The sequence below is a fragment of the Thamnophis elegans genome, chromosome 2 (assembly GCF_009769535.1).
Source record: "Thamnophis elegans isolate rThaEle1 chromosome 2, rThaEle1.pri, whole genome shotgun sequence".
In the NCBI taxonomy this organism is placed as follows: domain Eukaryota; kingdom Metazoa; phylum Chordata; class Lepidosauria; order Squamata; family Colubridae; genus Thamnophis; species Thamnophis elegans.
In genome coordinates this window covers 148,056,997-148,083,470 of record NC_045542.1, presented here as the reverse complement: position 1 = coordinate 148,083,470, position 26,474 = coordinate 148,056,997, and the positions used below count along the sequence as shown (strand labels likewise).

At 44.2% G+C, this 26,474-nt stretch overlaps 1 protein-coding gene and 1 long non-coding RNA gene across 2 annotated transcripts in view; both read left to right on the top strand.

Annotated features, from left to right (window-relative positions):
- Positions 1-395: 395 nt before the first annotated feature.
- On the top strand, positions 396-6,525 carry LOC116503285. The gene is made up of 2 exons (XR_004254686.1): positions 396-580; positions 6,493-6,525. It is a non-coding gene; the product is annotated as an uncharacterized LOC116503285 (long non-coding RNA).
- A 6,109-nt stretch (positions 6,526-12,634) lies between these two features.
- The window catches only part of LOC116524048 (ATP-binding cassette sub-family F member 1-like), a 28,869-nt gene continuing 15,029 nt past the window's right edge, over positions 12,635-26,474 (top strand). The window contains 15 exon segments of the mRNA XM_032239145.1: positions 12,635-12,640; positions 12,735-12,803; positions 14,651-14,731; positions 15,667-15,741; positions 16,871-16,975; positions 19,735-19,787; positions 19,789-19,816; positions 21,001-21,094; positions 21,097-21,122; positions 22,043-22,100; positions 22,103-22,142; positions 24,074-24,097; positions 24,099-24,154; positions 24,797-24,936; positions 26,134-26,282. Of these exon segments, the coding sequence (XP_032095036.1) occupies positions 12,635-12,640; positions 12,735-12,803; positions 14,651-14,731; positions 15,667-15,741; positions 16,871-16,975; positions 19,735-19,787; positions 19,789-19,816; positions 21,001-21,094; positions 21,097-21,122; positions 22,043-22,100; positions 22,103-22,142; positions 24,074-24,097; positions 24,099-24,154; positions 24,797-24,936; positions 26,134-26,282 (1,004 nt within the window).

The following is a 26,474-nucleotide window of genomic DNA, read 5'->3' as shown; positions in this document are numbered from 1 at the left end:
CAACAAAAACTGCATGATGATTGGTCCAAAGTCACTCCGACGTAGTCCTGAAGACTATACTACATGTAATATAGTTCTTGCCTTTATATGCAATAAAAAGACAAGAACTATAATTAAGTGGTCAGTAAGAGACTACAGTACACCGTTGAAGAAATTGCCTTAATTTATTGGCGTGTAAGAAGTCTCCCATCCTGAAGTCCAAAGACAACCTACGTTGGTTTAACAGAAGACTTTATTTACTGCCCTTCGACTGTCTCTAAAACGACTTGTTCGCTCTCTATGATAGCGGGCCTTTCTAGGAAGTGACCCGATCTCTATCGTACAACCCGCTCGGCACTTCTATAGGGCGAATACTATTCGCTCCTCCTTAGCGTGGTCGCTCTTGCGCAGGCGCAATAGAAAGGAGGCGTGCATGTGGGAAGCCTCTTTTTCCGGGCGTCGGAGGCGCAGGAGCTAAGCGGTGGCGGTGGGAGAAAACCGGAGGGCTGAGCCATGCCTAAAGGAGGGAAGCAACATCACGCCCAGGAGGAATGGATCGGGGACGGGGAGGAGAAGACATGCCCCGCGCAAGGAGCTGGAGGTGCGATTTGGGGGGGGGGGCTGGCTGAGTGAGGGGATTCAACAAGGATAACCTGGAAGAAAAGCTCAGTGCTTGGGAAGGAGAGCTCAAAAGCCTCTCGGAATTTGGAGTGGAAGGGTTTGAAAATATGGGGAAATAAAAAGTGGGGAGAATAATTGCTCTGCAATCCTCTCTTTCTCCCCATCTCTCCTTTATATATAAGTTTACAGGCATAATACCAAATCATCATCATCATCATCCGAAATAAGTAGCCTTCTTTCGAATCATTGTACATTTATTTAGAAGTAAGTTCCTCCGTAGTCCTTTCTAGGGACTGGAAATGTAGAAATGTCAGTAGCGTTTCTAATATAGACAGAGGGTGAATGCCTAAGGAGAAACTTAAGTAAACCTAAATATGAACGTATTTGATTGAGTTTAGAATAGAATAGAATAACAAAGTTGGAAGGGACCTTAGAGGTCTTCTAGTCCCACCCCCTGCTTAGGCAGGAAACCCTACACCACTTCAGACAAATGGTTATCCAACATCTTAAAAACTTACAGTGTCGGAGCACTCACAACCTCTGGAGGCAAATTGTTCCACTGATTAAATGTTCTAACTGTCAGGAAATTTCTGTTTACTTCTAAGTGGCTTCTCTCCTTGATTAGTTTCCACCCATTGTTTCTTGTCCTTCCTTCAGGTGCTTTGAACAATAGCTTGACTTTAGCTTCATGACATTTCTCTCCATATGTCTAAAGCAACCTTTTCTACCTCTCTGATTTAATCCTCCTTTTCACTTACCTATTTTCACTTACCGATCAGTTTTCTCTAGCATATGTCTTGGCATGTAAATGCCAATTGCCCAACTATATTCACTGATGTGATGAGTTTTAGTCAAGGATGGGAAGGGGTGATTTGAATGTAGGTACTCTTAGACAAGGCACATGACTATTTTAAGAGTGCTCCTGATAAGTGAGATGATAGTATGTTTTTTGCCATCACACATTTACATTGTTTCCCAAAAAAAGACACCGAAGGGGCTAAAAGTGAATAGTATCTATTGTTATATTGGAAATGCACCTGCAATGACAGTAGCCTAGATAACAAACTGGGATAACTGCTTCACAGAAAAGGCCAGTACACATTGCATGATCTTTAACCAGGTGAGCTTAATTAATGTAGGTTACTTAATTGATATTTAATTAAACGTTCTTTCCTAAGGAAAAAGAGTAAGGAAACAAATATTATTTGGGGAGGCTGATAAATATCCATAGCACTGGAACTGGATAAACATTGCAGTCCACCTAACCAAAAATATAAATATTTGTTCATAAATGTGGCTGTATAGTAACATTTTTGAGATTTTGTGTTACGCTGTAGACAATCAGAATGCTCCACATGCCCATTTTTTGTTGGTACAATTAATTCCATTTGGAATTAATCCCAGTTGGATGGATGAGAGAGCAGCTTGTAGCACCTTTGTTCATACAAGTTGGAGAGACATTTGCTGATTTTTAGCCTAATTTTTCATCAATTTATGCTAAGATCTTGCATACGTTGTTTTTAACTTCTGTCGTTCTCATTCCCGTTTGGGAGTGCTGCACATGTCCATCCCAAATGGTATTTAAAATGAGAGGACGAGAACTTCCAGAGGGCAGAGTTAGTACACCAACTTCTTACTTCCTACTAAAGAATTGCAGGTTTTCTGCTGAATCCCCAAATAGCAATCGCAATAGCACTTAGACTTATATACTGCTTCATAGTGCTTTACAGCCATCTCTAAGCGGTTTTACAGCATCAACCTATTGCCCACAACAATCTGGGTCCTCATTTTACCGATCTCAGAAGGATGGAAGGCTGAGTCAACCTTGAGCCTGGTGAGATTCGATCTGCCAAACTGCTGGCAGCCGGTGATTAGCAGAAGTAGTCTGCAGTATGCACTCTAACCCCTGCACCACCGCGGCTCATAGTTGAAATGCAGGATATGGGCCATCCTAGAGTCCCTTAAATTTCCTTTGGTTCCACAGAGCCTAAATTTCCCTTTCCTCTCCTATTCTCTTCTTGCCAAAGCCACATACGTACCATAGTTCCCCCTAATCCTAATTCTTGTGTAAGGTATCTTTCTCAATCTTCTTTCTGCTCTGTTTGTTGTGTTGCCTCCCATGCTGTGTTGCTGTTGAATTTCTTCCATATGTACCCACAATTGCCCTAGAATCTCTGTTGTTACCTTTCTCTGTCTTTCCTTCATTTGTTGTTGTTGTTGTTAGTTGCAAAGTTCGTGTCCAACCCATCACAACCCCGTGGAAAGGTTCCTCCAAGCCTTCCTGTGGCAGGCCTTCCTTCATTTACCTCATCTCTAATCCTGGAGCTCCTTTTCTAGCATAGCATACAAAATTATTCCCTCCTCCTTAGCACAATATACACCAAGTTTCATCATCCTTAGCATGGCTGATAGGAGTTGTAGTGCACTGCATTTGGGAGGTGCTAAATGAGGGAGGAGGCAGCTATGATTGTTTCCTGTTGTGAAGAAAGCAACAGAGTCATAGGTGAGATCTGAAGTATCAACTCCATTGGTTCAGCATTTTAATACAAACCAGAAACCTGTTTACTGAACAACTTCCAACATTCCTCACCGCTGGCCATTATAGCTGTCATTGGACTGTGAGCAACTTATGGAGATTCAGCAGATTCCCTGGAGAGCTGTGCCAGTTTTGTGTGGTCCAATGAAATCTTTGTTAATTTCATCTTGAGCTCCTATTGTAATGGCCTAATATTGCCCTGGAAATTTGTCAGAACATTCACAAATCTTCAGCTCCAAATTACAAATACCCAGGCACTTGACTAGGAACAGAGCTGGCAATTATATTTATTTTCCAGCTGGGCTCCTGGAGATTTAACAGCTGTCAATACCCTAATCTTTTCCTAAATTTGGGATGGAAATTTTTTTTTCAACCCATCTGCATGCAGCTATTAAAAGATCCTGGAAGCAAATATGTACAGATCGTCTTCTATATGCAAACTTTCGAGTTACAAACTTTTGCTGATACAAACAAAACCTGTCTGTAAAAAGTCCTGAAAGATGGGAAATAGTTTATTGTGCACCTCATACCTACTCCTGGCAGCACCATTGCACTCTGGGAGGCTGAGCATATGACATTTTGGACACTATTTCCTCTCTGCCGATCTTGTGTTTAGTTTTCTGTGTTCAATTGGATTGCTCTTCCTTTGGTGACTGTGATTTACAGGTAGCCCTCGACTTACAATGATTTACTTATATTCAAAGTTGCAAAGGTACTGGAAAAAGTGACATGACCATTTTTTCACAGTTATGACTTCTGCAGCATCCCCATGATCATGTGATCAAACTCAGATGCTTGGCAAGTGCTTCATATTTATGTTGGGTTGCTGTGCTCCAAAATCATGTGATTCCCCTTTTGTGATCTTCTGACAAGCAAAGTCAACGGGGAAGCCAGATTCACCCAACAACTGAGTTACTAACCTATCAACTGCAGCGTTCACTTAGCAACTGTGGCAATAAAGGTCGTAAAATGGAGCAAAACTGATTTAACAAATGTCTCACTTAACGACATAAATTTTGGGCTGAATCGTGGTTGTAAGTCAAGGACTATTTGTACAATATGCCTAGAATAAAGTGTAAGAATGATAATGGGAGGGGGTAGTACTAAGAGGCATCAATCCATCACGATGGAAACAAGATGGAGAAACACGTCATTATAAATTCCAGAGGATGAGCCTAAGCCAGTGATGGCTAACATTTTTGTCCTCGCATGTCGAATAGCACACACGTTGCCCAACATCCACAATGCAATGTGCGCGCAAACACCACCACCCCTGTGCGCCCTAAATATGTGTGTGCAACATCCCCCCCCCCCCCTTGCCCTGTTTTGGGCCTAGCAGGCTTCCCTGTAGCCTCCTGGGGACCAAAAATGGGGGAAGGGAGGGGGCGGTGCTGCACCCAAGGCACACTGTTTGGGCCTAGCAGGCCTCTCTGAAGACTCCTGGAAGCAAAAATGGGCCGGGTGGGGGGGAGCTGTACCCCCTCATACTCTCCCACGTATGCATGCGTGTTCTCCCACATGCATGGCAGAGACCCCAAAATCAGCTGGCCAGCGGGAGGCATGCACACATGCACAGGGGAGCTGAGCTGGGCAATGGCTCATGTGCCCACAGAGAGGCCTCCGCATGCCATCTGTGGCACGTATGCCATAGGTTCGCCATCACTGGTCTAAGCCATCACCCTCAGCTATTCTGACACACACTACAATTATGTAGATTGAGAATCCTGCTCTAGAGTAAATCATCAAACAGAACAAGCATGGGCTTAGGGCACCAAAGAATGAGGGCATCGCAAAGACTTGGAGAGCCATTTTGTTGTAGTACTAGTGATGGTGGTAAATGTGCCAGCCTAGAAACTAGAACACTAGGCCTCCCTTAGGCTTGAAAGCCAGCCGGGTGACTTTGGACAGTCACTTTCTGGAAATTGAACTCCTCTCACAATATTATTATTGTGGGAGGAAATAGGAGACAAGAGTAATTAGATATGTTGGTCACCTTGAGTTATATATAAAAAGATGGGTTAAGAATTTAATACCATATAATAATTTAGGCACTTAGATGACTTTGAAATGATGAACAACAGATAGTCCTCAACTTACAACCATTCATTGAGTGACCATTTGAAGTTCCAACATCATTGAAAAAAGTGACGTTGTGACTGGTTATCACTTATAACCATTGGAGCATCTCCATAGTCTTGTGTCCAAAATTCAGATGCTTGTCAATCGCAGTATTTATGACAGGTGCAATGTCCTGGGACAGTGTTATCCCATTTTGTAACCTGATAAGCAAAGTCAAAGGGGAAGCCAGATTCACTTAACAACCATGTCACTAACTTAAAAACTGCAGTGATTCGCTTAACAACTGTGGCAAGAGAGATTGTAAAATGGAGCCAAATTCACTTAACTGGCTTGCTTAGCCACCGAGATGTTGGATTCAATTTTATTTCTAAATCAAAGGCTACCTATGCGATGATTTGGCTGTTTTTTTTAAGTACTATATTTGGTTTGGATGGTTAGAGCCGTGTTTGTGAAAGCCCCCACTAATTTTATACATGTTGTGGACAGCCAGCGGCCAGCAGGGGCCAGTCCTGGAGTCTGGGGAAGGCTCTGATGAGGGCTCTGGTCAGAGGCAGAGAGTGGGCCAGGGCCGCATGCCAGTTATCAGCTGCCTTCGGAGTCTGAGGTTGCCAGACAAAGGGAACAGCTAAAGAACAGGGGTCGACTTGGGAGTAAGGCCACAGATGGATGATGAATGGTCCCTCCCAGAGGAAATAAAAGAGGAGAGAAAGGGGAGTGGAGTTTGCAGGAGAAAATTAGTTCGCTTAATTGGTTCATGACTCTCCAAGACTCCTTGCCAAGTTTTGCAGATTGGCCTAGCAGCTCTCCAAGCCAGATAGTTCTGTGACTGTAAATCCTCCCTTGAAAGACTGTGCTGGATGTGAGTGAACAGAATTCACAGTAAATTAATAAAAGGGATTTTTGTCGGGACAAGGAGTTTGCTTCATGCACTTGGGAAGCCTCAGTCAGAACAATACACATGACACCAATTCTGGGAGGCACAGTAATTCTGATTGATCTCTGAGGTTCCGTGGCACCTTCAACTCTGATTCAAAAGAAGACTTCAGCTGCAGATCCCATCCAGTAGTTTAATCTTTATATCACTCTGGCTTATACGTTGCCGAGCATGAGAAGTGGCTTCCAGTTTGCCAGTACTCCCATCTTCCTGTTCTCACTCTTTATAAGGCAGACAAGTCTGTTTTTGGTTGGACCCAGAACCACTTGGTGAAAGTCTCAGAGCTTCTTCAGAACAATGGTACTTTTGTCCATTCTTGTTTAATTATTTTTGTTTCTTTCAGACAAACTAGTAAAGAAGGGAAAGAAGGATAAAAAGACAAAAAAAAAAAAATCGGTAAGTTTTACTCTTGTTGCATAAAGGTTTTACATAGCTATTTTTAGTCAAGAGAAACTAGTGTTTCTCAATAGTCAGTAGCACTTCGACTTATATATATGGCTTCATAGATTTTTTAAATGTCCCTGTGAGTTGCTGTTTGCGAGTAGGCGGCAATATAAAATTTCTAAATAAAATAATAGTTGCTTTACAGGCCTTCTCTTAGTGGTTTACCGAATCAGCATATTGCCCCCAATCTGGGTCCTTGTTTTACCAATCTTAGAAGGATGAAGAGTGTTTGGTAGTCTTTAGGGGTTCCTGGAAGTAAAATTTGTGGAGCAGAAATCCACCCCCTGTCTTAAAATGCTTCTCTGTATCCCTTAAGAACAGTACCATTAGCACAGTTCTTTAAATATGGGTCTGAGTGGTTTGGTATGAATTGGGGGGTAAAAGCTATTTTTGCATGGTTTTATCCAGATTAAACCTTGAACTCTGATTCTTGTAATTTCAGTATACACAGAAAAGACACAGGGAAATGCCCTGAAACAAATTACTTTGCAATTGTTTGTTAAGAGCTGCCTAGGATCAGCTAGCATCAATATGTGAGACAGGAGGCCCATCTACATGCTTTAAATAAATAAATGCCATCATCCTTTGGTAGGTTTAAGGAAACATGGCCCACATTACTCCCTGTGGAGTTCCTTTTAGTTCCTTTTCTAAGCCCAGAATGAAGCGTGGTCAAATACAAGTAGTCCTCAACTTACAACAGTTCATTTAGTGACTGTTCAAAGTTACAACCACACTGAAAAAAAGTGACTTATGACCATTTTCCACACTTAATGATAATTGCAGCATTTCCTGTCGGTCACATGATCAAATTCAGATGCTTGGCAACTGACTCGTGTTTATGACGGTTGCAGCATCCCGGGGGTCAGTCACATGATCACCTTTTGAGACCTTCTGACAAGCAAAGTCAGTGGGGACACCTGATTCACTCAACAACGTGTGACTAATTTTAACAACGGCAGTTATTCCCTTAACAGCTGTGGCAAGAAAGGTCATAAAATGGGGCAGCACTCAATTTAACAACGGTCTCACAGTATAGAAATTTTGGGGTTCAATTGTGGTCATAAGTCGAGGACTACTTGTACATGACAGGGTTTTTTTTGTAGGCGATAGAGCAAAAAAAAAAAAATCAGTGCCTTAAATCTCTCAGAAATTTAATATGCTCCCTTTCATTATTTAAAAGCCTAATTCCATTCCTTCCCAAATTCTATGTTTTCTATTTGGAGATTTTAAAGGAACATAATGTTCCCATTTCTGTACTTTAACTTACACCCTCCCCCTTTGCATCTAAATCAGGGGTTCCTAACCTTTTTTTGGCCATGCCCCACCTAAGCATCTCTAAAATCCTGATCCTCCCCCCCCCATGACATATAATTCTTTACTGAAAAAGTGAACTCTACTCACACAGAGGATCCCTAAAAGGCCATTAACTTAGTTTAAACAAGGTTCAAATTGCCCCCATTAAAATCAAATTATCCCCCTGTGGGGCATGGGCCCCACGTTGGGAACCACTGATCTAAATATTGTCCCATCCACCCTAACATGTTATCATCAAATACCATCCTCCCGTAATTCCTGAAAGTTCTGGGGTCCATCTTCTTACAGCTCCCAACCGCCAGAAAGTTACACACCTTTGCAGTAGGAGTGGCAGGAGTCGAAATATCTTACTGCTCTATGGTCGATCTTTCTGCCACTGATTCTCCCAATTTCTTTCCTGTGCCCCAAGTTCTTCGAGGAACTGGCTGTGGAGGAGAAACACTCCAGTGAGAATCAAGCGGCAGAGAAAGAAAAGAAGGGAACAGCAACAGGCAAGTCATTTCCAATTGTCTTGTGGGGTAGGTCCTTTGGACCCTGTAGTCAAGACGTTACTCCGTTGAGGATAGCGGGTTGCCCATCCTTGACTTTCTCTTTTTCTGTGGTGTGTGTGGTGTGTCTCTGCCTGAAGCAGCTGCAACAGCAAAAGAAGAGGCGAGATAAGAAAAAAGAGCAGAAGAAAAAAGTGGCCGCAGAAGAGGAGGATGAGGAGGAGAACCAGCTGATCGAGAGGTTAAAGAAGCTGTCTGCCCAAGCTAGTGATGAAGATGAAGAAGGTGGGAGGCTGCAGTTTCATTCTGCTTTTCAGACTCCTGGTTAATCGGGGTCAGTCCTAAGCGCTTACGACACTCCTTGACCTGGTGTTGACTTCCTATCATTTAGTTTACAAGTGGCTGAGGCTTTGGGAGAGACTTCAAGGCTCCTGCCTAAGATCTCACAAGGTTTCATGGATGAGGGACACTTCTTCCTGCATGATTTCCCAGAAGCAGATGTGTTCTTCAAGATCACCATCCTCTGCCAGTTGGGGTATGACTGGAATTGTAGTCCAAAGCACTTTGATTGGGGAAGGCTAGAGCAGGGGGTCCCCTAACCTGTGGGCTGCGGCCCACTACCCAGGCCGCGGCATATTCACAAGTGGGCAATTTGAAGGACTGGCTGGCATGCGCATGCACACAGCCCCACTCACGCAAGCATCATGGAGGCTTACGGCCCCACTCGCGTAAGCGTCATGGGGCTTATGTCCCCACTTACGCAAGTGGTCATGGCCCCACTCGGGTGCGTCATAGGCTCGCAGCCCCACTCACATGATTGTTGCGGGCGCGTCAAGGCTTTAGTCACATGAGTGTCATTGGATCCTCATTTGCGCAAGCATCACAGGCGCTCTCAGCCCCACTCGCTCAGCAGCAGGTGCTTTTGTGTGTGCACTCATGCATGCGCCTACCCATCCCACAAAACCATCCCTTCTTTCCCCCTCCCACTCCAGCCACTAACACAGAAAGGTTGGGGAACTGGCCTGGGGAAGGTCTTTCAGTTTGTGAGCTTGATCCTGCTTACGATGTTTAGATCACAATCAGTATGACTTCTTTTTTTGCTTCTCTTCCAGTGCCCATTCCTGTCGCCAAAGCAGGCAAGAAAAATAAAGTAAGTTCCTAGATGCTTTCAAAGTACTTCTTTGCTGGACAAGAATTGTCAGAGTTTGTTGCATAAAGTCGCATTCGGAAAGCACACACATAATTGATTCAGCTGCGTTCATTAACTTCTTTATATACATAAGAATAGAATAAATGTACAATACCAACAGGTGGTTCTTCCAAGTAAACATAAGGCAGGAGAGTTACAGGCAAACACAAGCAGTTAGCTTCATTCAGCAGACAAGCCCAGAGAGACTGCTAGTTTACTTCTCAGAGCAGCAGACTGCTTTATGAAGCTAAGCCACGCCCAGACTTACTTAAGTTTCTGTTTCCAATTCTTTGCAGAAACTCAGATCTGTTTAAGCTCCCATTGGCTGACTTAGTTGCTATGCCTATTCATTGTCTAACCTTGTTCCCATGTCTCTCCCAATCATGAATATTTTAACAAGAATGAGGTGAAAATGGAATGAGAACAGAATTGGATGCGTAAATCAACCCTTGCAAGCTTTAGCTCTCTGTATATATTGATCGAGTAATGCAAAATCAATATGGTGTTCTTCGAAGCTTATGCCCTCCAGTGAACCGGTGGTGCTCGTGTGAGCTCCGTCAGCAGCAGATATTTTCTGCTAAGATACACTCGTTTTATGGCCTTGAGCTGTTGAAAAAAACTGGGGAGAGGGTTAGAAGGAATTATGGTACTATAATCAGAATAAACATAATTACTTAAACTGGGATGGGTATTAATGAAGGCGGGGGTATTAATTTAATTTAACAATTTGAACTGACTTTTAGATATTGATGGACCCCAGCTGGCTCAACCACCTTTAAATTCGTAGGTTTTGCCTAATTTGGCTAGAAATGAATCTTTGAAAAGTAGTCATGTAATTCTTAAGTATATCTGCTGGGACGTTGTGAGCCATTAATGATCCGGGTTTTGTTACGTAGCTTGCCGAAAAGGGCTTCAGATATATTTCTAACCCATACCTGGCAGTACTAACAGAGTCTGTCAAACTCTGTTTGGATGGGTTTCATGAGTAACCTAAGGGAAAAAAAGAGTGGGTGGAATTCAACTATTTTCTGTTGCTAGACATTGTGTCTTGATCAAGGATACTTGGTTTTTTGTTTTGTTTTTTTAAAAGACTAACCGATTCTGTGGACTGAAAAAAAATGGTGTTACTTTACTCTGGTGTCTTGATGAGGAGGTTCCGTTACTTGGTTCTTGATATTCTTCACACTAGGTTTTTTTAACCCTTTGTCACCTTCAGGGAGGAAATGTGTTCGCTGCCCTGAACCAGGAGCAGAGTGAAGAGGAGGAGGAGGAAGAGAAGAAGAAAATCAAAGCCATCAAACTTGATAGGGTAAGAGCAACAAGGTGAGCTGCATTGGGAATAATCTAACAGGAGTGATTTGACGGTTAATTTTCCTGATTCAGGTGAGCAGCCTTATTTCGTGTGGCCTTAGCTACATTTTGAAAATATTGCAAGCAGTCCTGTCTGTCTCGCCCTGCTATGTGGAGAAAGGGTCAGAAAAAGAACATGGTTTTTGTGTCAAAAAACCAATTATCTAGGTAAAATGCCTTGGAGAAGACAGGCAGCTCCTTCTGTGTTAATATGGTTCTTCTAGGCGTCACTTTTAAGGTGATGCAGGCTTCAGTAGTACATGTTGCCCACCCTTGTAATGGGTACACTTCAATGGTGGGATTCAAACATTTTTACTACCGGTTCTGTGGCTTGGCTTGGTGGGCGTGGCAAGGGAAGGATACTACGAATTCCCCATTCCTCCCCATTCCTGTGAGCCCAGCTGTTGCACAACCCATGTTTTCATATTTTTTCCCCTTGATTTAAAGCTCGCTGTAATGCCTGAATGCAGCCTTTTAAAATCTTGGCAAAAGTGTGAAGGCTGAGGGCTACAGTAAGTTCTTGCTAATGAGGGCTTCTTAGAGCACAGCAAGAATACAGGAAGTCCTCAATTTGCAACCATTCGTTTAGTGGCCATTCTTTTACAACAGCACTGGAAAAAGTGACTTATGACTGTTTTGAAATGACCATTGCAGCATACCCTTGCTCACACGATCACTTTGCAACTGGCTCATACTTATGATGGTTGCAGGGTCCCAGGGTCATGTGATCACCTTTGGCCACTTTCTGACAAGCAACAGGTTTAGTAACTTAACAGCTGTATTGATTCCCTGAACAACTGTGGCAAAAAAAAGTCATAAAATGGGACAAAGCTCACTTAACAGCAGAAATTTGGGACTCCATTGTGGTTGTAAGTCGAGGACTCTGTTTAATTTTGTCGCCTATCTGGTTTTCTTTGGTCTTTACCGTTTCTTGAAAGCATTTACTTTAAAGTCTCGTTTTATGGAAAGGGCAAAAGGGTTGTCAGTGGAGCTGAGATTTGTTTTTCCAAATTCCTAGGCAGTGATAATGAAGCCCCGGCTCTTTCCCAACAGTCAAATAAATCCTTTTTTTCTAATAGAAGAAATTGCAGATGTGTGGGTGTTCTGGTGGTCAGTTTTTCTTTTTTCCCCACTCTTGGAAAGTTTTACCTTGCAGTCATTTTTGTAGCATGAGTGTCAGGGATGACTTTCTGGCACTTTTCTAAGTAATGTTGTAATATAGTTCCTTGTGTAGGTGTGTGTCCCCCATGGCCCAGTTCATCCGGGCATGCAGAGCCACGCTGAACCACATAGGAGAAAACAAACTCCTAAAACGCCATAACATCCTGATAGTGCAAACATAACATTCTGAGATGTGCCCTACCAATGACGTTCAGGATTTGACCATATATAGACTGAGCAGTAGATTAGAAATTGTACTTTTACAGGCTGTTTTTGCTCACATGCTATTGCTCCTCCTGCCTTTGTCCTATCTCAATATCTCAGACCCCCAATCTGGGTCGCTCCATCCCGAGAAAGGTTGTGTCCTGTCTTTTCTCAACATTGGCCTCATGGACGAACCACAGGAACAAAGTAAAATCAGTACAGAAACAATCAAATCAAAACCCAATTTATTTCTCTAGGCAGCCCCTGGTGATGAAGAAACAAAGAAACCAGGAAAAAAGGCTCTAAAACCAAACAAAAGGTCATCTGGATTGTCTATGCAGGTAGTTTCAACTTACAACCTTGTCAGTTGTTATATTCCTCTTCTCACTGGAAAAATGAACAGAAATTGAATGTCTGCCTCTCTTACTCAGGAAGAGAGAGGAGGATAAGGAAGACACAAAGTGGAAAAGCAAAAAGAACGAGAAGAACAAAGGAAAACAACAGGTTTGTTGCTTCAGTTGTATCCTTCATACTTGATATGCAATGTTACTGGTCAGTTTTGTAGCTTGGCATGTAGTGGTGGTTAGAATGCAGTTAGAAGGCTACTTCTGCTGTGCCTGCTGTCTGCAGTTTGGCAATTGAATCTCACCAGCTCAAGGTTGACTCAGCCTTCCATCCTTCCAAGTCAGTAAAATGAGGACCCAGATTGTTGGGAGCAAAATGCTGACTCTGTAAACTGCTTAGAGAGGGCTGTAAAAGCACTGTGAAGTGCTATAAGTCTAAGTGCTATTGCTATTAGTATTCCCTTTCCATGCGGAATGGGACCTCAGCAGACAATTCAACAATTCAATTTAATTATTTAATATAATTTAAATTTTATTTTATTTTTTTCATCAGTCCCTCCTTTTTTCATCCTTTCTTCAATGATTCCATTTCACCATTTCTTTGTTACTGGTGTAACTCTTGTCCCATGGCGAGTTGTCATAGACCCCTTTCAATGTGTCTTAGTTTGTATAAGCTGGAGCACATTACCTTGATAAGCCTTTTCTAATTAATTTTCAACCACCACCATATTGTCAAGGAGGCTGATCAAATTTGCTAGTTTAAACATAGAAGAACATCCAGCTGAAATAATACCCTTGGAATTGAGTATTTTTTTTTTATCACACTGTAAATCTCCCCCCTTCCCCCCAATTTCTTTTGAGTCAGTTTTGACTCCAGGTGACTGCAGTCCTCTTGACAAATTTTGGGAAGCCTTGTCCTTGTCTCCTTTTTGGCTGAAAGAGAGTGACTAGCCCAAAGTTCCCCAGCTTGGCAATGGGACTACATTGGTCGCTAAGTTTCTAGCCTGGTGCCTTAATCACTGGCTCTTAAACAGTCCAGATGAGAATACAAACACACATATGCGTACTATTGCAAAAAAGATGTGAGAAAACGAGGACATTAGCCATTATACAGGCTGGATGGTAGACAGTTTTCTGTGCCAAGGGCCCAGGAAGAGTAAACAATCACCAGGGAGACTCAGTACCTATCAGGAAAGAGAAACAAAACACAGGGGTAGATTCTGACATACATACATCCAAGGGTGGGCTGCTGGGGGTTTGCACGGGTTTGGGCCGAGGTGGCACAGTGGTTAGGGTGCAGTACTGCAGGCCACTTCAGCTGACTGTTATCTGCAGTTCAGCGGTTCTAATCTCACCGGCTCAAGGTTGACTCAGCCTTCCATCCTTCCGAGGTGGGTGAAATGAGGACCCAGACTGGGGGCGATATGCTGACTCTGTAAACTGCTTAGAGAGGGCTGAAAGCCCTATGAAGCGGTATATAAGTCTAACTGCTATTGCTATTGGGCGATCCGCTAACTAGGATTCTGCCCAGTTCGGCGAACCCCCAAATGCCAACCCTGGCTGGCCATGCCCACCCCACTCCACCCCTCCGGAATCATCATGCCCATTCATCATGCTAGGTAAAGCTGATGCAGAGGCTTGGGGAGAGGGGAAACGGGCCTACCCGAGGTTCCGAAGTCTAGAAACAGGCCTGTTTCAGGTCTCCGGAGGGCCTCCAGAGCCTGGGGGAAGCAGTTTTCGCCCTCCCAGAGGCTAGAGGAATACCTCGGGAGCCTGAGGAGGGCAAAAAATGCCCCCTTCCCCACCCCGTGGTAGGAGGTCAACTAGGCCACTCACACCATGGGCCCACGCCCACCCTGCAACGGGGGCAGCGAGCCTGTTGCTGCCCTGCATACATCACTTTGCCTCCAGAAGAGCACAGAAAGAATGTATATATAAAAATAGATTTTTTTTCCCCTTATTGTATGGAATTGGTGTTATTCTATATGTATTTATCCCTCCCTTCAGAAAGGAGGCTCAGCATTTGCAACCCTGGCTCAGAGTGACGAGGAGGAAGCTGAACAAACCAAGCCCAAGGAAAAACCTAAGGTATAGGAGAAGAGGAATGTGGAAAATGAGAGTTGAAGTCCGCAGAGAGCAGCCGATGGACAGATCACTAACTAAGTTCTGATTGGGATTGCCTGTTGGATGGTCAAAGTAGCTCAGTTGGGTAGAATTCAGGATTTGGGCCCCATCTTTTCCAGGTGATGCCAGAACAGGAGCCTAAATATTGAAACACTGATCTAAACAGGAAGTGCTCTCTTACGTTCCCCAATTCACTCTCCAAGAGTAACAACTATGAAGGCTTCATTTCTGTGACATTATTCTCTCTTATCCCGGTAACCAGAATACAGATAGTCCTTGATTACCAATTTCTAGAGATTAGATTAACAGATTGGAAGGAACCTTGTAGGTCATCTAGTCCACCACCCCCCCACCACCCCAAGCAAGAGACCCTACACCATTTCTGAAAAATGGCAGTCCAGTCTCTTCTTGAAAGCCTCCAGTGATGAAGCCCCACAATTGCTGAAGGCAAAGCTGCTCCATTGGTTGATTGTCCTCACTGTCAGAAAGTTCCTCCTTATTCTAGGTTGAATCTCTCCTTGTTCAGTTTCCATCATTATTCCTTGTCTGGCCTTCGGGTGCCTTAGAAAATAGCTCTCATTCAATGACTGTTCGAATTGTGAAGGCACTGAATGAAAGGGCCATAAAAGAGCCATCGTTCCCATCCCTGATCTAGTGGGACAGATAGGGGGCTTTCATCCATGATGAGCAGAAAGTAGACTATTTTGAATTTTAAAAAATTGTTTCCCCCCTTAAGGAGGGATGCTTCCTAGTTTCTGAGTAGGTTGATGGTTTTTAACGGGTTTATTCCAACAGATAGATTATTTGCAAAGCTGGAGAGAGTTGGAATTACTGTTGCATTTTGTTTCTTTCTCTTCCTTAACAATGTTTATGCCCATTTCCTTGATTTTTCATGTTAGGTTGGAGCCAAACCAGCTGCTCAATCTGAAGAAAATACCAAGAAAACCAAAGGGAAGAAGAACCAGCCAGCCAAGGTAAGTGTTCACAATCTAACGAAGAAGCCAGAACGCCCAATTTTGATGGTTGTGTGGAGAATGCAAGATAATTTCACTTCTGCTGAATTACAGGTAGTCCTCAACTTACAACAATTCATTTAGTGACCGTTCAAAGTTAGAATGACACTGAAAAAAGTGACTCATGACCATTTGTCACACAACCATTGAAGCATCCCATGGTCATGTGATCAAAATTCAAATAGCAATAGCACTTAGACTTATATGCCACTTTACAGTCTTCTCTAAGCAGTTTACAGAGTCAGCATAATTGCCCCCAACAATCCGGATCCTCATTTTACTGACCTCGGAAGGATGGAAGGCTGAGTCAACCTTGAGCCTGGTGAGATTTGATCTGCCAAATTGCAGGCAGTCAGCAGAAGTAGCCTGCAGTACTGCACTCTTAACCACTGCGCCACCATGGCTCAAACACTTGGCAATTTATATTTACAAATGTAGTGTCACACTCATGTGATCCTCTTTTTGTGACTTTCTGACAAACAAAGTCAATGGGGAAGCCAGATTCACTTAGCAACCTTGTTACTAACTTAACCAGCAAAGCTGGCTGAGGACCTCTGGGAGTTGAAGTCCACAAGTCTTCAAGTTGCCAAGGTTGGAGGCCCCTGTTCTACAGGTAGTCCTTGAATTACAACCATTCATTCCAAGTTACGACAGCACTGTAAAAGTGATATGACCAGTTTTCACACCCATCACCATTGCAGCATCCCCATGGTCACATAATTAAGTTGTGAGTGCTTGGCAACTGGCATGTATTTATGACAGTTGCATTGTCCCAGGGTGATGATATGATCACCTTTTGTGACCGTTCCTGTTGGCTTCTGATAATCAAAGTCAGTGGGGGGAAGCCTTATTCACTTTTAACAACTGTTACTAACTTAACACTGCAGCAATTGATTTGACAACTGTGACAAGGAAGGTCATAAAAACAGACGGTTTGGGCTCAATTGTGGTCGTAAATGGGGGGCCACCTGTATGCAATCTGTGCTGGTCTTTATGACGTAACCTGTGGAGTTGCTGGAAATGAGCAGATGAGAAATTCTTTCCAGTGTAATGTATAACGTATTCTTTTCTTTCTTCTTCATCATTGCAGAATATGTTTGCTGCTCTAGAGGCAGAGGATACAGATGAGGAAGAAGATGATGGAGAGGAGGACTTCACTGAGGAGAATGAGAAATCCAAACAGGACAGCCAGCCGGTAAGGATCCAGTTCTCTATGGCAGGGGTCCCCACCCTGTGGGCCACAGCCCACTTCCGGTCTGCGGACTATTCGTAACCAGTCCGTGTGAATGGCTGACTGGCTGGCTGGTGCGTGCATATGTAATTATCCCACTTGTGTGAGCACCGCAAGCGCTCTCAGCCCCACTCGCACGAGCAATGGGTGCATGCACATGTGCCTGCCCCTCCCACAGAACCATCCCCTCTTTCCTTCCCTTCCTCCCCCCTCCGGGACACCAACCCAGAAAGTTTGGGGAACTCTGCTGTATGGTGAAGTATGAACCCATTGGCTACCTCTGTGCCACCCCTTCTAACGTATGCTGGATAGTGTGGGATACTTGCGAAGAAGAGCAGCCTCAGGACATCCCTCCATCCTGGTCCTCCTTGACCTCTCAGCGGCTTTCGATACCATCGACCATGGTATCCTTCTGCGAAGACTGCGGGAGGTGGGAGTGGGAGGCACCGTGTTACGGTGGTTCTCCTCCTACCTCGGACAGGTCGCAGTCGGTGTTAGTGGGAGGGCAGAGATCGTCCCCAAGGCCCCTGAAATATGGGGTGCCGCAGGGTTCGGTCTTATCCCCCCTACTATTTAACATTTACATGAAACCGCTGGGAGAGATCATCCGTAGGCACGGGATTAGATACCATCAATATGCGGACGATACTCAATTGTATCTGTCCGCCCCGTGCCAAATCAATGAAGCGGTTGACGTAATGGACCGGGGGCTCGAAGCCGTCATGAACTGGATGAGGATTAACAAGCTTGTGCTCAACCCAGAAAAGACCGAGTGGCTGTGTTTTTCCTCCCAAAAATTCGGCCACTAATCCAACACTCAGGCTGGGGGGTCAAATTCTACACCCCTCAGAGAGGGTTCGCAACTTGGGAGTCCTCCTGGATTCACAGCTGTCATTCGACCATCATATAGCGGCTGTGACCAGGGGGGCATTCGCCCAGGTACGCCTGGTGCGCCAGTGCGACCCTACCTGAACCGGGAGGCCCTCACAACAGTCACTCGGGCCCTCGTGATTCTAGGCTGGAATACTGCAATGTGCTCTACATGGGCTGCCCTTGAAGAGCACGGCGACTTCAGCTAGTGCAGAACGCAGCCGCGCGAGTGATTGCGGGTGCACCCCGATTCACCCGCATTACACCTATCCTCCGCGAGCTGCGCTGGCTACCTGTCGATCTCCGGATGCGCTTCAAGGTGCTATTGACCACCCATAAAGCCCTACATGGCAGTGGATCTGGATACTTGAGAGACCGCCTTCTGCCAATTACCTCCCTACGGCCTATAAGATCTCATAGGTTAGGCCTCCTCGCATCCCATCGGCCAGCCAATGTCGGCTGGCAACCACAAGGAGGAGGGCCTTCTCAGTAGCGGCCCCGACCCTTTGGAACGAGCTCCCCGTAGAGATTCGCCCTCTCCACCGTCCAGGCCTTCCGCACAGCCTTGAAGAACTGGCTCGCCCGTCAGGCCTGGGGATAAGGACCATTACCCCGCCGAATGTTGTATGCATGTTGCGTATTTTTATTATGTGTTGTTGTCTTAGTATTGTATTGTATTGTATTCCCTCTCCTGGTTTCTGTGAGCCGCCCTGAGTCCCCTCAGGGAAAAGGGCGGCCTACAAATAAAATCAATTCAATTCAATTCAATTCATTCAGGAACCTGACCTGCAAGGAATTTCAGTTGTCTGAATGCTCTAGAGCTGACACTGTTGCCTTCATTCTCCACCCCGTCAATCATGAACTGGGGGAAATGTCTTATATTTGTACATGATCACGTGAGGGGTGGGGGAGAGTTATTGAGAAATGAAAAGGTATTATCTTAAGCGTCTGCTCCTATAATTTCTCCAAAATATCATTTTTTAATAAAAGAGGGCTATTTTAGTCCTTTCCATTACAGGGACTCAGAACGTGTTACAGAAAAATAGTTTCTGGGGCACCCAGATATGCTAGAGATGCAGCCTGTTTAATCACTGCTCCATAAAACTCTCAGTTTTCCCCCTGGTTCTTGCTCTCTGCACAGTAGAGTTTTCATCTGGAGAAGGACTCTACTTGGGTGTGCCAGAACTTGCCTTAACTAAGTTGGGCCATAATAAAATACCAGTGGCAAATGGTTTGCTGCATCTCAGGAAGGCACTAGACCTCCACTAGATTCCTGAAGCGCCCCCACCCCATTTGCCAGGGGTTATTCCTCTGCTGAAGAGAGGATTATATGACTGGCACAGTGGTTAGAGTGCAGTACTGCAGGCTACTTCAGCTGTTTGGCAGTTTGAGTCTCACCGACTCAAGGTTGACTCAGCCTTCCATCCTTCCGAGATGGGTAAAAGGAAGGCCCAGATTGTTGGGGGCAATAGGCTGACTCTGCAAACCGCTTAGAGAGGGCTGTAAAAGCACTGTGAAGCGGTATATAAGTCTAAGTACTATTGCTATTACATACAAGTGAGTTGCTCTGTGAACCTGGGATTTAAATCCTAGCAATCACTGCACTTTCTAGTAAGATTAGAAAGATTGCATGGAAATGTCCCACCTTCACCTAAGACATGTCGCTTGTGGTCCTAATAGAAGTTAAAACAGCCAAGTAGTCAAAGCAGCCTACTGAAGTAAGATTGAGACGGAGATGACATGATGGGGCTTAATTCCTCATCCAAGCGCCACAAAGATTTCACAGTAAAACTCTTTTGGTCCCCACATCTCATGTTTGGCTATCATGAACTGGATTTCTTTAAACTCTGTAGCCATCAGAGGGGGAAGAGGAGAAGAAGGAAGATGATCCCTATGCAAACCTCAGCGAAGGAGAAGAAGAAACTCAAGAAACAGGTTAGATGTGGTCCTCCAAAGGAGGCCATCTGTTACTTCCTACTTTTTCTGACTTTGCTTGACTGCAGTCATAACACACATTCTTTTTGTACGCTCTTATTCTCTTTCCCCTTTTTACAAGGGAACGTAGAAATAAATCTCACTGCAGTTGAGATCGGGAATAAACTCTGTGGTGAAATCGATCCAAAGTAGATTGCGGGACATTTGAAATTGTAGTAGTAGAAACATGAATTCCTAGATCCCATCTGACTAGGAAATGAAAAAAATAGATCTCTGTAACTTCTCCTCCTCATCAGATGGAGCCTTAGGAGGTGTGTGTCTTCTGTTGTGATTCCTCCTTTTTTGAATTCACACACATACACAACACACACACACGGATGCTCCTCTTAGCCTTCAGGAAAGTTTTAAAAATGAGTTTTTTGGCCAGATGTTGGGTCAGGACAATAGATGAGCCTGTCTTTTGGAAGATGGAATGTGTCAAACTGTTCACTGTCTGATACACTGGTTATAGGCTTCATGTTTTTATAATTTATCTGGTGTTTTACTTATAATTATTGTTCCCTGTTTGGTTTATACTGGATGCACATTGCCCGAAAAATTAGGTGTCCAATTATATGAATTGGGCAGTTACATAAATAGACATATATTGCAGCTAGGCGCCAATGTGGCTTGGTGAATGCAAACGGGGAGGTGTCTTTTATACTACAATTATTTTACAAATGCTAGAATGCCTCCTGAACAAAAAGTTATTGTGAAACAGTTCACAGGAGTAAAAACGTGGCACGTTTTGCAGTTTTAACATCTGGTCTTCAAGAGAGAAGATGTCTTGGAAAGCAGCATATCCCACGAAACTGTCAAGTTATGACAGTTATGCAACCCCCGAGCATAAGAGCTGGGATGGCGCAGTAGTTAGGGTGCAGTACTACAGGCCACTTTAGCTGACTGTGATCTGCAGTTCAGTGGTTCAAATCTCACCAGCTCAAGGTCGACTCAGCCTTTCATCCTTCTGAGGTGGGTGAAATGAGGACCCAGACTGGGGGGGCAAGTTGCTGACTCAATTTGCTAAAAAAAATTTGTAAACCGCTTAGAGAGGGCTGAAAGCCCTATGAAGCGGTATCTAAGTCAAATAAATAAATAAATAAATAAATAAGTGACCTGATTTCAGTCTTTCTTTGCTTCTCCAGCTGGACTTTGAGCGGCAGATTGCAACCTTGAAAGCAGCCAACGCGGCTGAGAACGATTTCTCGGTGTCCCAGGCGGAAATGACCTCGAGACAAGCCAGTTGGAAAATGCCTCAGATATCAAGGTACTCAGTTTTATTCCCACACGCCCCTCTGCTTTGCTTCTCTGGCTCATCGGTCTTCTCCATTTTGCTGGTCTCCTTCGCTTTGTATATCAGCTGCACGTTTATTCCTTTCTCTTCGTTGGCATCGTGACTCAAGAGGAAAGCGATCATTAATATTTTTGAGAATTTTAGAATTCTGCATGTTCAGGATTGTAAATAAATGAGCTCTGCCTTTTTAAAAAGGGTCTTTCCTTTCAAAAAAAATGTGTTTAAAAAACTTTTTAAAAAAGTGACAACAGTAATAATTTCTCAATTTTTCTCAGTCTGCTTCCGTAAGTACAGGTAATCCTCGACTTAACAACAGTTCATTTAGTGACTGGTCAAAGTTACAATGGCACTGGAAAAAGTGACTTATGGTTGTTTTTTCAGACTTACGACCACTACAGCATCCCCGTGGTCATATGATCATAATTCAGATGCTTGGCAATTAGTTCACATTTATGATGGTTGCAATGTTTTGTGATCAGCTTTTGCAACCTTCAAACAAACAAAGTCAGTGGGGAATCCAGATTCAATTAACAACCCGTGTTACTAACTTAACAAAAGCAATGATTCACTTAACAAATGTAGCAAGAAAAGTCATAAAATGGGATGTTTCCACTTAGGTACATAAAATTTTGGGCTCAATTGTGGTCGTAAACTCAAGGATTATCTGTGAATGCAAGTAAATTGTGACATCTTTGCTTAGAATGGTGGCGTTCTGCACTTTATCCCAAATATTTTCAGGCTGATCCCTAAGATGGTGAAAACAATAAAATGCAACCTTGGAATCGTCAGAGTAAAACAAACAAAAAACAAAAAATCCCCCCACAGATCCAGTGGGTGAAATAGGTTTAAAAATTCCGAAAACCCCTCATAATATTCTTCATTTTCTGTTATAGTTGGAGAAGTTTAGCATCTCAGCTCACGGAAAAGAATTGTTTGTCAATGCAGATTTATATATGTAGCTGGGCGTCGATATGGCTTGGTGGGCCCGAACGGGTAGGTGTATTTTATTACAATTATTATACAAATGTTATAATGCCTCCTGAACAAAAGTATTGTGAAGCAGATATTTTTTTAAAAAAAAGTATGCCCTAATAATGTAGTGAGACCATGTTTTAGTGGACTAATTGTGAGGTCTCCCCTGCTTCCCCAAAAATAAGCCCTCCCTGAAAATATTGCAACACAGCAGCAGCCATGAGGGACCACGCTTACCGCCTCCTGCACCTCAAAAATAATAAGACCTCCCTGAAAAAGGCCAAGTGCTTATTTTGGGAGTCAAAAGAAATAAGACCCTGTCTTATTTTCTGGGAAACACGGTAGGTATCCAATAATAAATTTCTGTCAGGTTGCAGAGCCCACTGTGGTTTTCATCATTTATTAATATTTCTTTCTATTTGTTTGTTTGTTTCTTTATAAAATTTATATAGCTGCCTATTTGCTTGCAGCAACAATACACTGTGTGTGTGTATTTTAAAAAAACAAATAACCCCCCATCCTCCTTGGGAACACACACAATCAAACCAGCCACTTGATGTGCTCCACCCCATTCTGGGTTTCTTGAGCCTGCTAGCAAAACCACACCTCTGGGGCATTTTGAAAGAATGTTAGAGTGAGGGCCAGTCTAATTTAAGGAGGGATGATGTTCCAGAGGGAGGAACCACCATGGAGAAGGCATGGGGTCCCACCAGATGTTCCTTAGGAACAGGACTCACAACGTTCCTTACTTCCCCGGTCTAGGTTGGGTGGATGTGGCCGGTAAGAGACGATCCTCAGATAACACATTTGACAAGCAGAATTTTAAACTATTCCTCCCAATTATTTTTTTTTTGCAGATAGTTTCAAAGTTTAATAACACTTGTATGCCGCCCAATCCCGTAGGATCGGGAGGCTCACATACAAATAAATCAATAAATCTGTGGGATCTTATAGGTCGTTGGGAGGTATGTGGCAGGAGGCGGTCCCGTAGGTATCAAGGTCTAAGCCATGTAGGGCTTTAAAGGTAACAACAGCACCTTGAAGCGCATTCGAGACTGATGTGAAGCCAGTGCAGCTCGCGGAGGATAGATGAACATGAGTCTACCTAGGTACACCCGATATCGCCCGCGCGGCTGCATTCTGGACCAATTGTAGTCTCCGAACACTCTTCAGGGGCAGCCCCAAGTAAAGCGCATTACAGTAATCAAGACTAGAGGTGAAGAGAGCATGAGTGACCATTGAAGTGCCGGTCCAGGTAGGGCCGCAACTGGTGCACCAGGCGAACCTGGGCAAAAGCCCACCTGGTCACAGCCGACAGATGGTATTCTAATGTCAGCTGAGGATCCGGGAGGACACCCAAGTTGCAGACCCTCTCTGAGGGACGAAGGGTTTCGCCCCCCAGGCTAATAGATGGAATATCTGGTCCGTTCTTGGGGGGCAACATCAGCAGCCACTCGGTCTTGTCGAGATTGAGTGCCAGCTTGTTTACTCCCATCCAGACCCTAACAGCCTCCAGGCACTGGCACATCACTTCTACTGCTTCGCTGAGTTGGCACGGGGCGGACAGATACAATGGGTATCGTCCGCATATTGATGATATTTGATCCCGTGCCGACGAATGATCTCACTGATAAGAAAGGTGTGCAAGAAGAGAAAGGTCTTCAACAGGCATCTAAAACATTTAATAGATACCTCAGAAATTATATATGAGGATGTGTTACTTCTGGAATCATTGCTGTTTTATTGATTATTCCAACATTGGGGTGGGGGGGGGAGTCTCTGACTGTAATTTGTCTGATACTAATTAATACCTTGCTAGAAAAACCACTCTGAAAGGGAAGGGGGTTAGATTGCGTTTCTCCTCATGCACTTCCAATCCAAAATACTTGGGAGAGGCTTTGATGGATTAACTCCAGTGACTCTCTTCATCTGATTTCTGTTGTTCTTTTCAGGAAGGCAAAAACCACTTTGTTGAAATATTGCGAACCGGGCCTTGAGCATCCCTCCCAAGATTGTGCTGCTTCTGTAACAAGGTAAAGGAACAACAGTGGTGGGGGGGGGCGCCAGCAACTCTTGGGCTCATGGTCCCTTTCTTTAAGGGGGGGGGGTTAAAACTAAGTTGCTGGGCTGATGGGGTTAGAAATCTAGTACAGTTGGAGTATTCCTGGTTATATCATGCTGCAGTCTGTTTATGTTAGGCAGAGAGACTTTCTGTTTCTCATGTCCCAAATCTGGCAACTTTAACACTTGTGGACTTCAACTCCCAGAATTCCCAGCATGGCTGGCTAAGAATTTTGAAAGCCTAAGTCCATAAGTCTTAATGTTTGGAGACCCCTGCTTCAGACCTTTGTGATTCAGGAACCCAGTGGAACTTGTGAAACAGCACAGTAATCCTTGTTTGAATCTGACAGGAAGCTCAGATTTTCTGATTGTTTGTGATCTCTTGGCTGCCCGTTTCCCATCATTTGATGACATTAAAGCCCATAAACAAATAACCCACTGCGTATGGAAGCATATTATTTGTCTTCATCACCAGGATTTGGTATGGAAGGATTCAAAGATATTTTCCCCTTTGTTTGAAAAGTTTTTAGCATTCCATAAAAATCATGCTATCAGACTAATGATATCCAGCTTATCTTCTTTCCATTTTCTCCTCCTCTGCTTGTACCTCACAGAGGTTATTGCGGATGAGACTCCGGCAGTCCAAGCAGTGCTCAAGGCTGACACCAAGCGACTGAAGCTGTTGGAGGAAGAGAAACGTCTGCAGGCACAGCTGGAGAAAGGGGACGATGCAGCAGCAGAACGCCTGGAAAAGGTATTCAGGAGCCATGATGGGCTTTCTACACTTGCTGTGGGAACGGGTTGCCCATGATTCATTGACAGGTAGTCCTCGTCTTACGACTAATTCACTTCACAATTGTTTGAAGTGACACAGATTTGAAGTTCTAGCACACGGGTGTCAAACCCGCAGCATCACATTGCCGTTGCCTGACATTTCACAATATTTTCCACATTCACAGAGCTGGGGTGGGCGTGGCCTGTGTGTGACGCATCTGGCCCACAGGCCACCAGTTTGATACCCCCGTTCTAGCAGCTCCCCTACCCAGCTCAGCAACCAGCCCACATGTTTGACCATTTGCAGCACCCTGTGGTCACATGGCCACAATTTATAATTTATTTATTTTTTGCTGGAAACCACCATTCACTTCTGGTTTCCAGCAAAAAACCCCTGTGGATAATAGATTCCCATAGCAACCGTGGCGACTTTGGGCCACTCCATCTCTTTCAGCCAAACTTACCTCAGACGACTGCAATTGTGGGAAAAATTGGAGGAAAAGATGTATTGGATATGTTCGCCACCTTTAGGTGTTTATTTTTTTATAATACTGTGGGCATCAGTTGAAGTCCTCTAGGGAAAAGAATGCTGGACTAAGTAATCCAGTCTTTTCCCAACCAGGTGGCCTCAGATCTTGGGACTACAGCTCTCAGAATCTTCTATGGTTTTTAAGGAATTGGATAGAAAATGCTAATAGAATTGAAGAACCTGTCTCCACCCTATCTTAACCCTGATCTTAACTCTAGCATCTGGAGTGGCCTGATGTTGTCAGCATTCCACATAATACATCCATTGAAAGTAGAACTCAGGCAGGTAGATTCCTCAAGGAACAAGATTATTGGATACATCATATTGGCACAACCGTGAAAACCGACTCTGAAAGTTCCCACGGTTTTCACCTAATTAAAAGTGAAAATTGCCCTTCTCCCCCAGGTTACATTGTCCAATAGAGCTGCTGGCAGATTGCTTGGTTACTCCACTCCTCTTGTCAGCCACTTGTTGGCATGACCTTGGTTCCCACAGGAAATCTTTTTGTTTTGACCGCAGAGCCGAGCTATCTATTTTTCCCGCTCCCTTTCCCTTGTGGCAACCATGAAGCTGCAAAGATGACCTCAGACAGGTTCGCTTCAGGGTTGACAGATGTTCTGATATGCCCTTCCTATTCTTCACTGCCAGGTCTATGAGGAAATACGGGCTACAGGAGCAGCAGCAGCAGAAGCCAAAGCTCGGAGAATCCTGGCTGGGTTGGGCTTCAATCCTGAGATGCAGAATAGGCAAACCAAGAAATTCTCAGGAGGTTGGCGCATGAGGGTCTCCTTGGCCAGGTAATTGTTGAAAGACGAATATCAGCCAGAGGGATGGGGAAAACGTGGCAACCAACTACTCCAAAGCTGTCTACTTGGTTCACCATTGGCATTGGCATCCTTCAGTCGCAAAAGACTATGGTATCATGCTCTGGAAACAGGTCCTAACACAGCATCTGGTGTGGCTAAAAAGGCCAGTACAAGAGTGGCAAT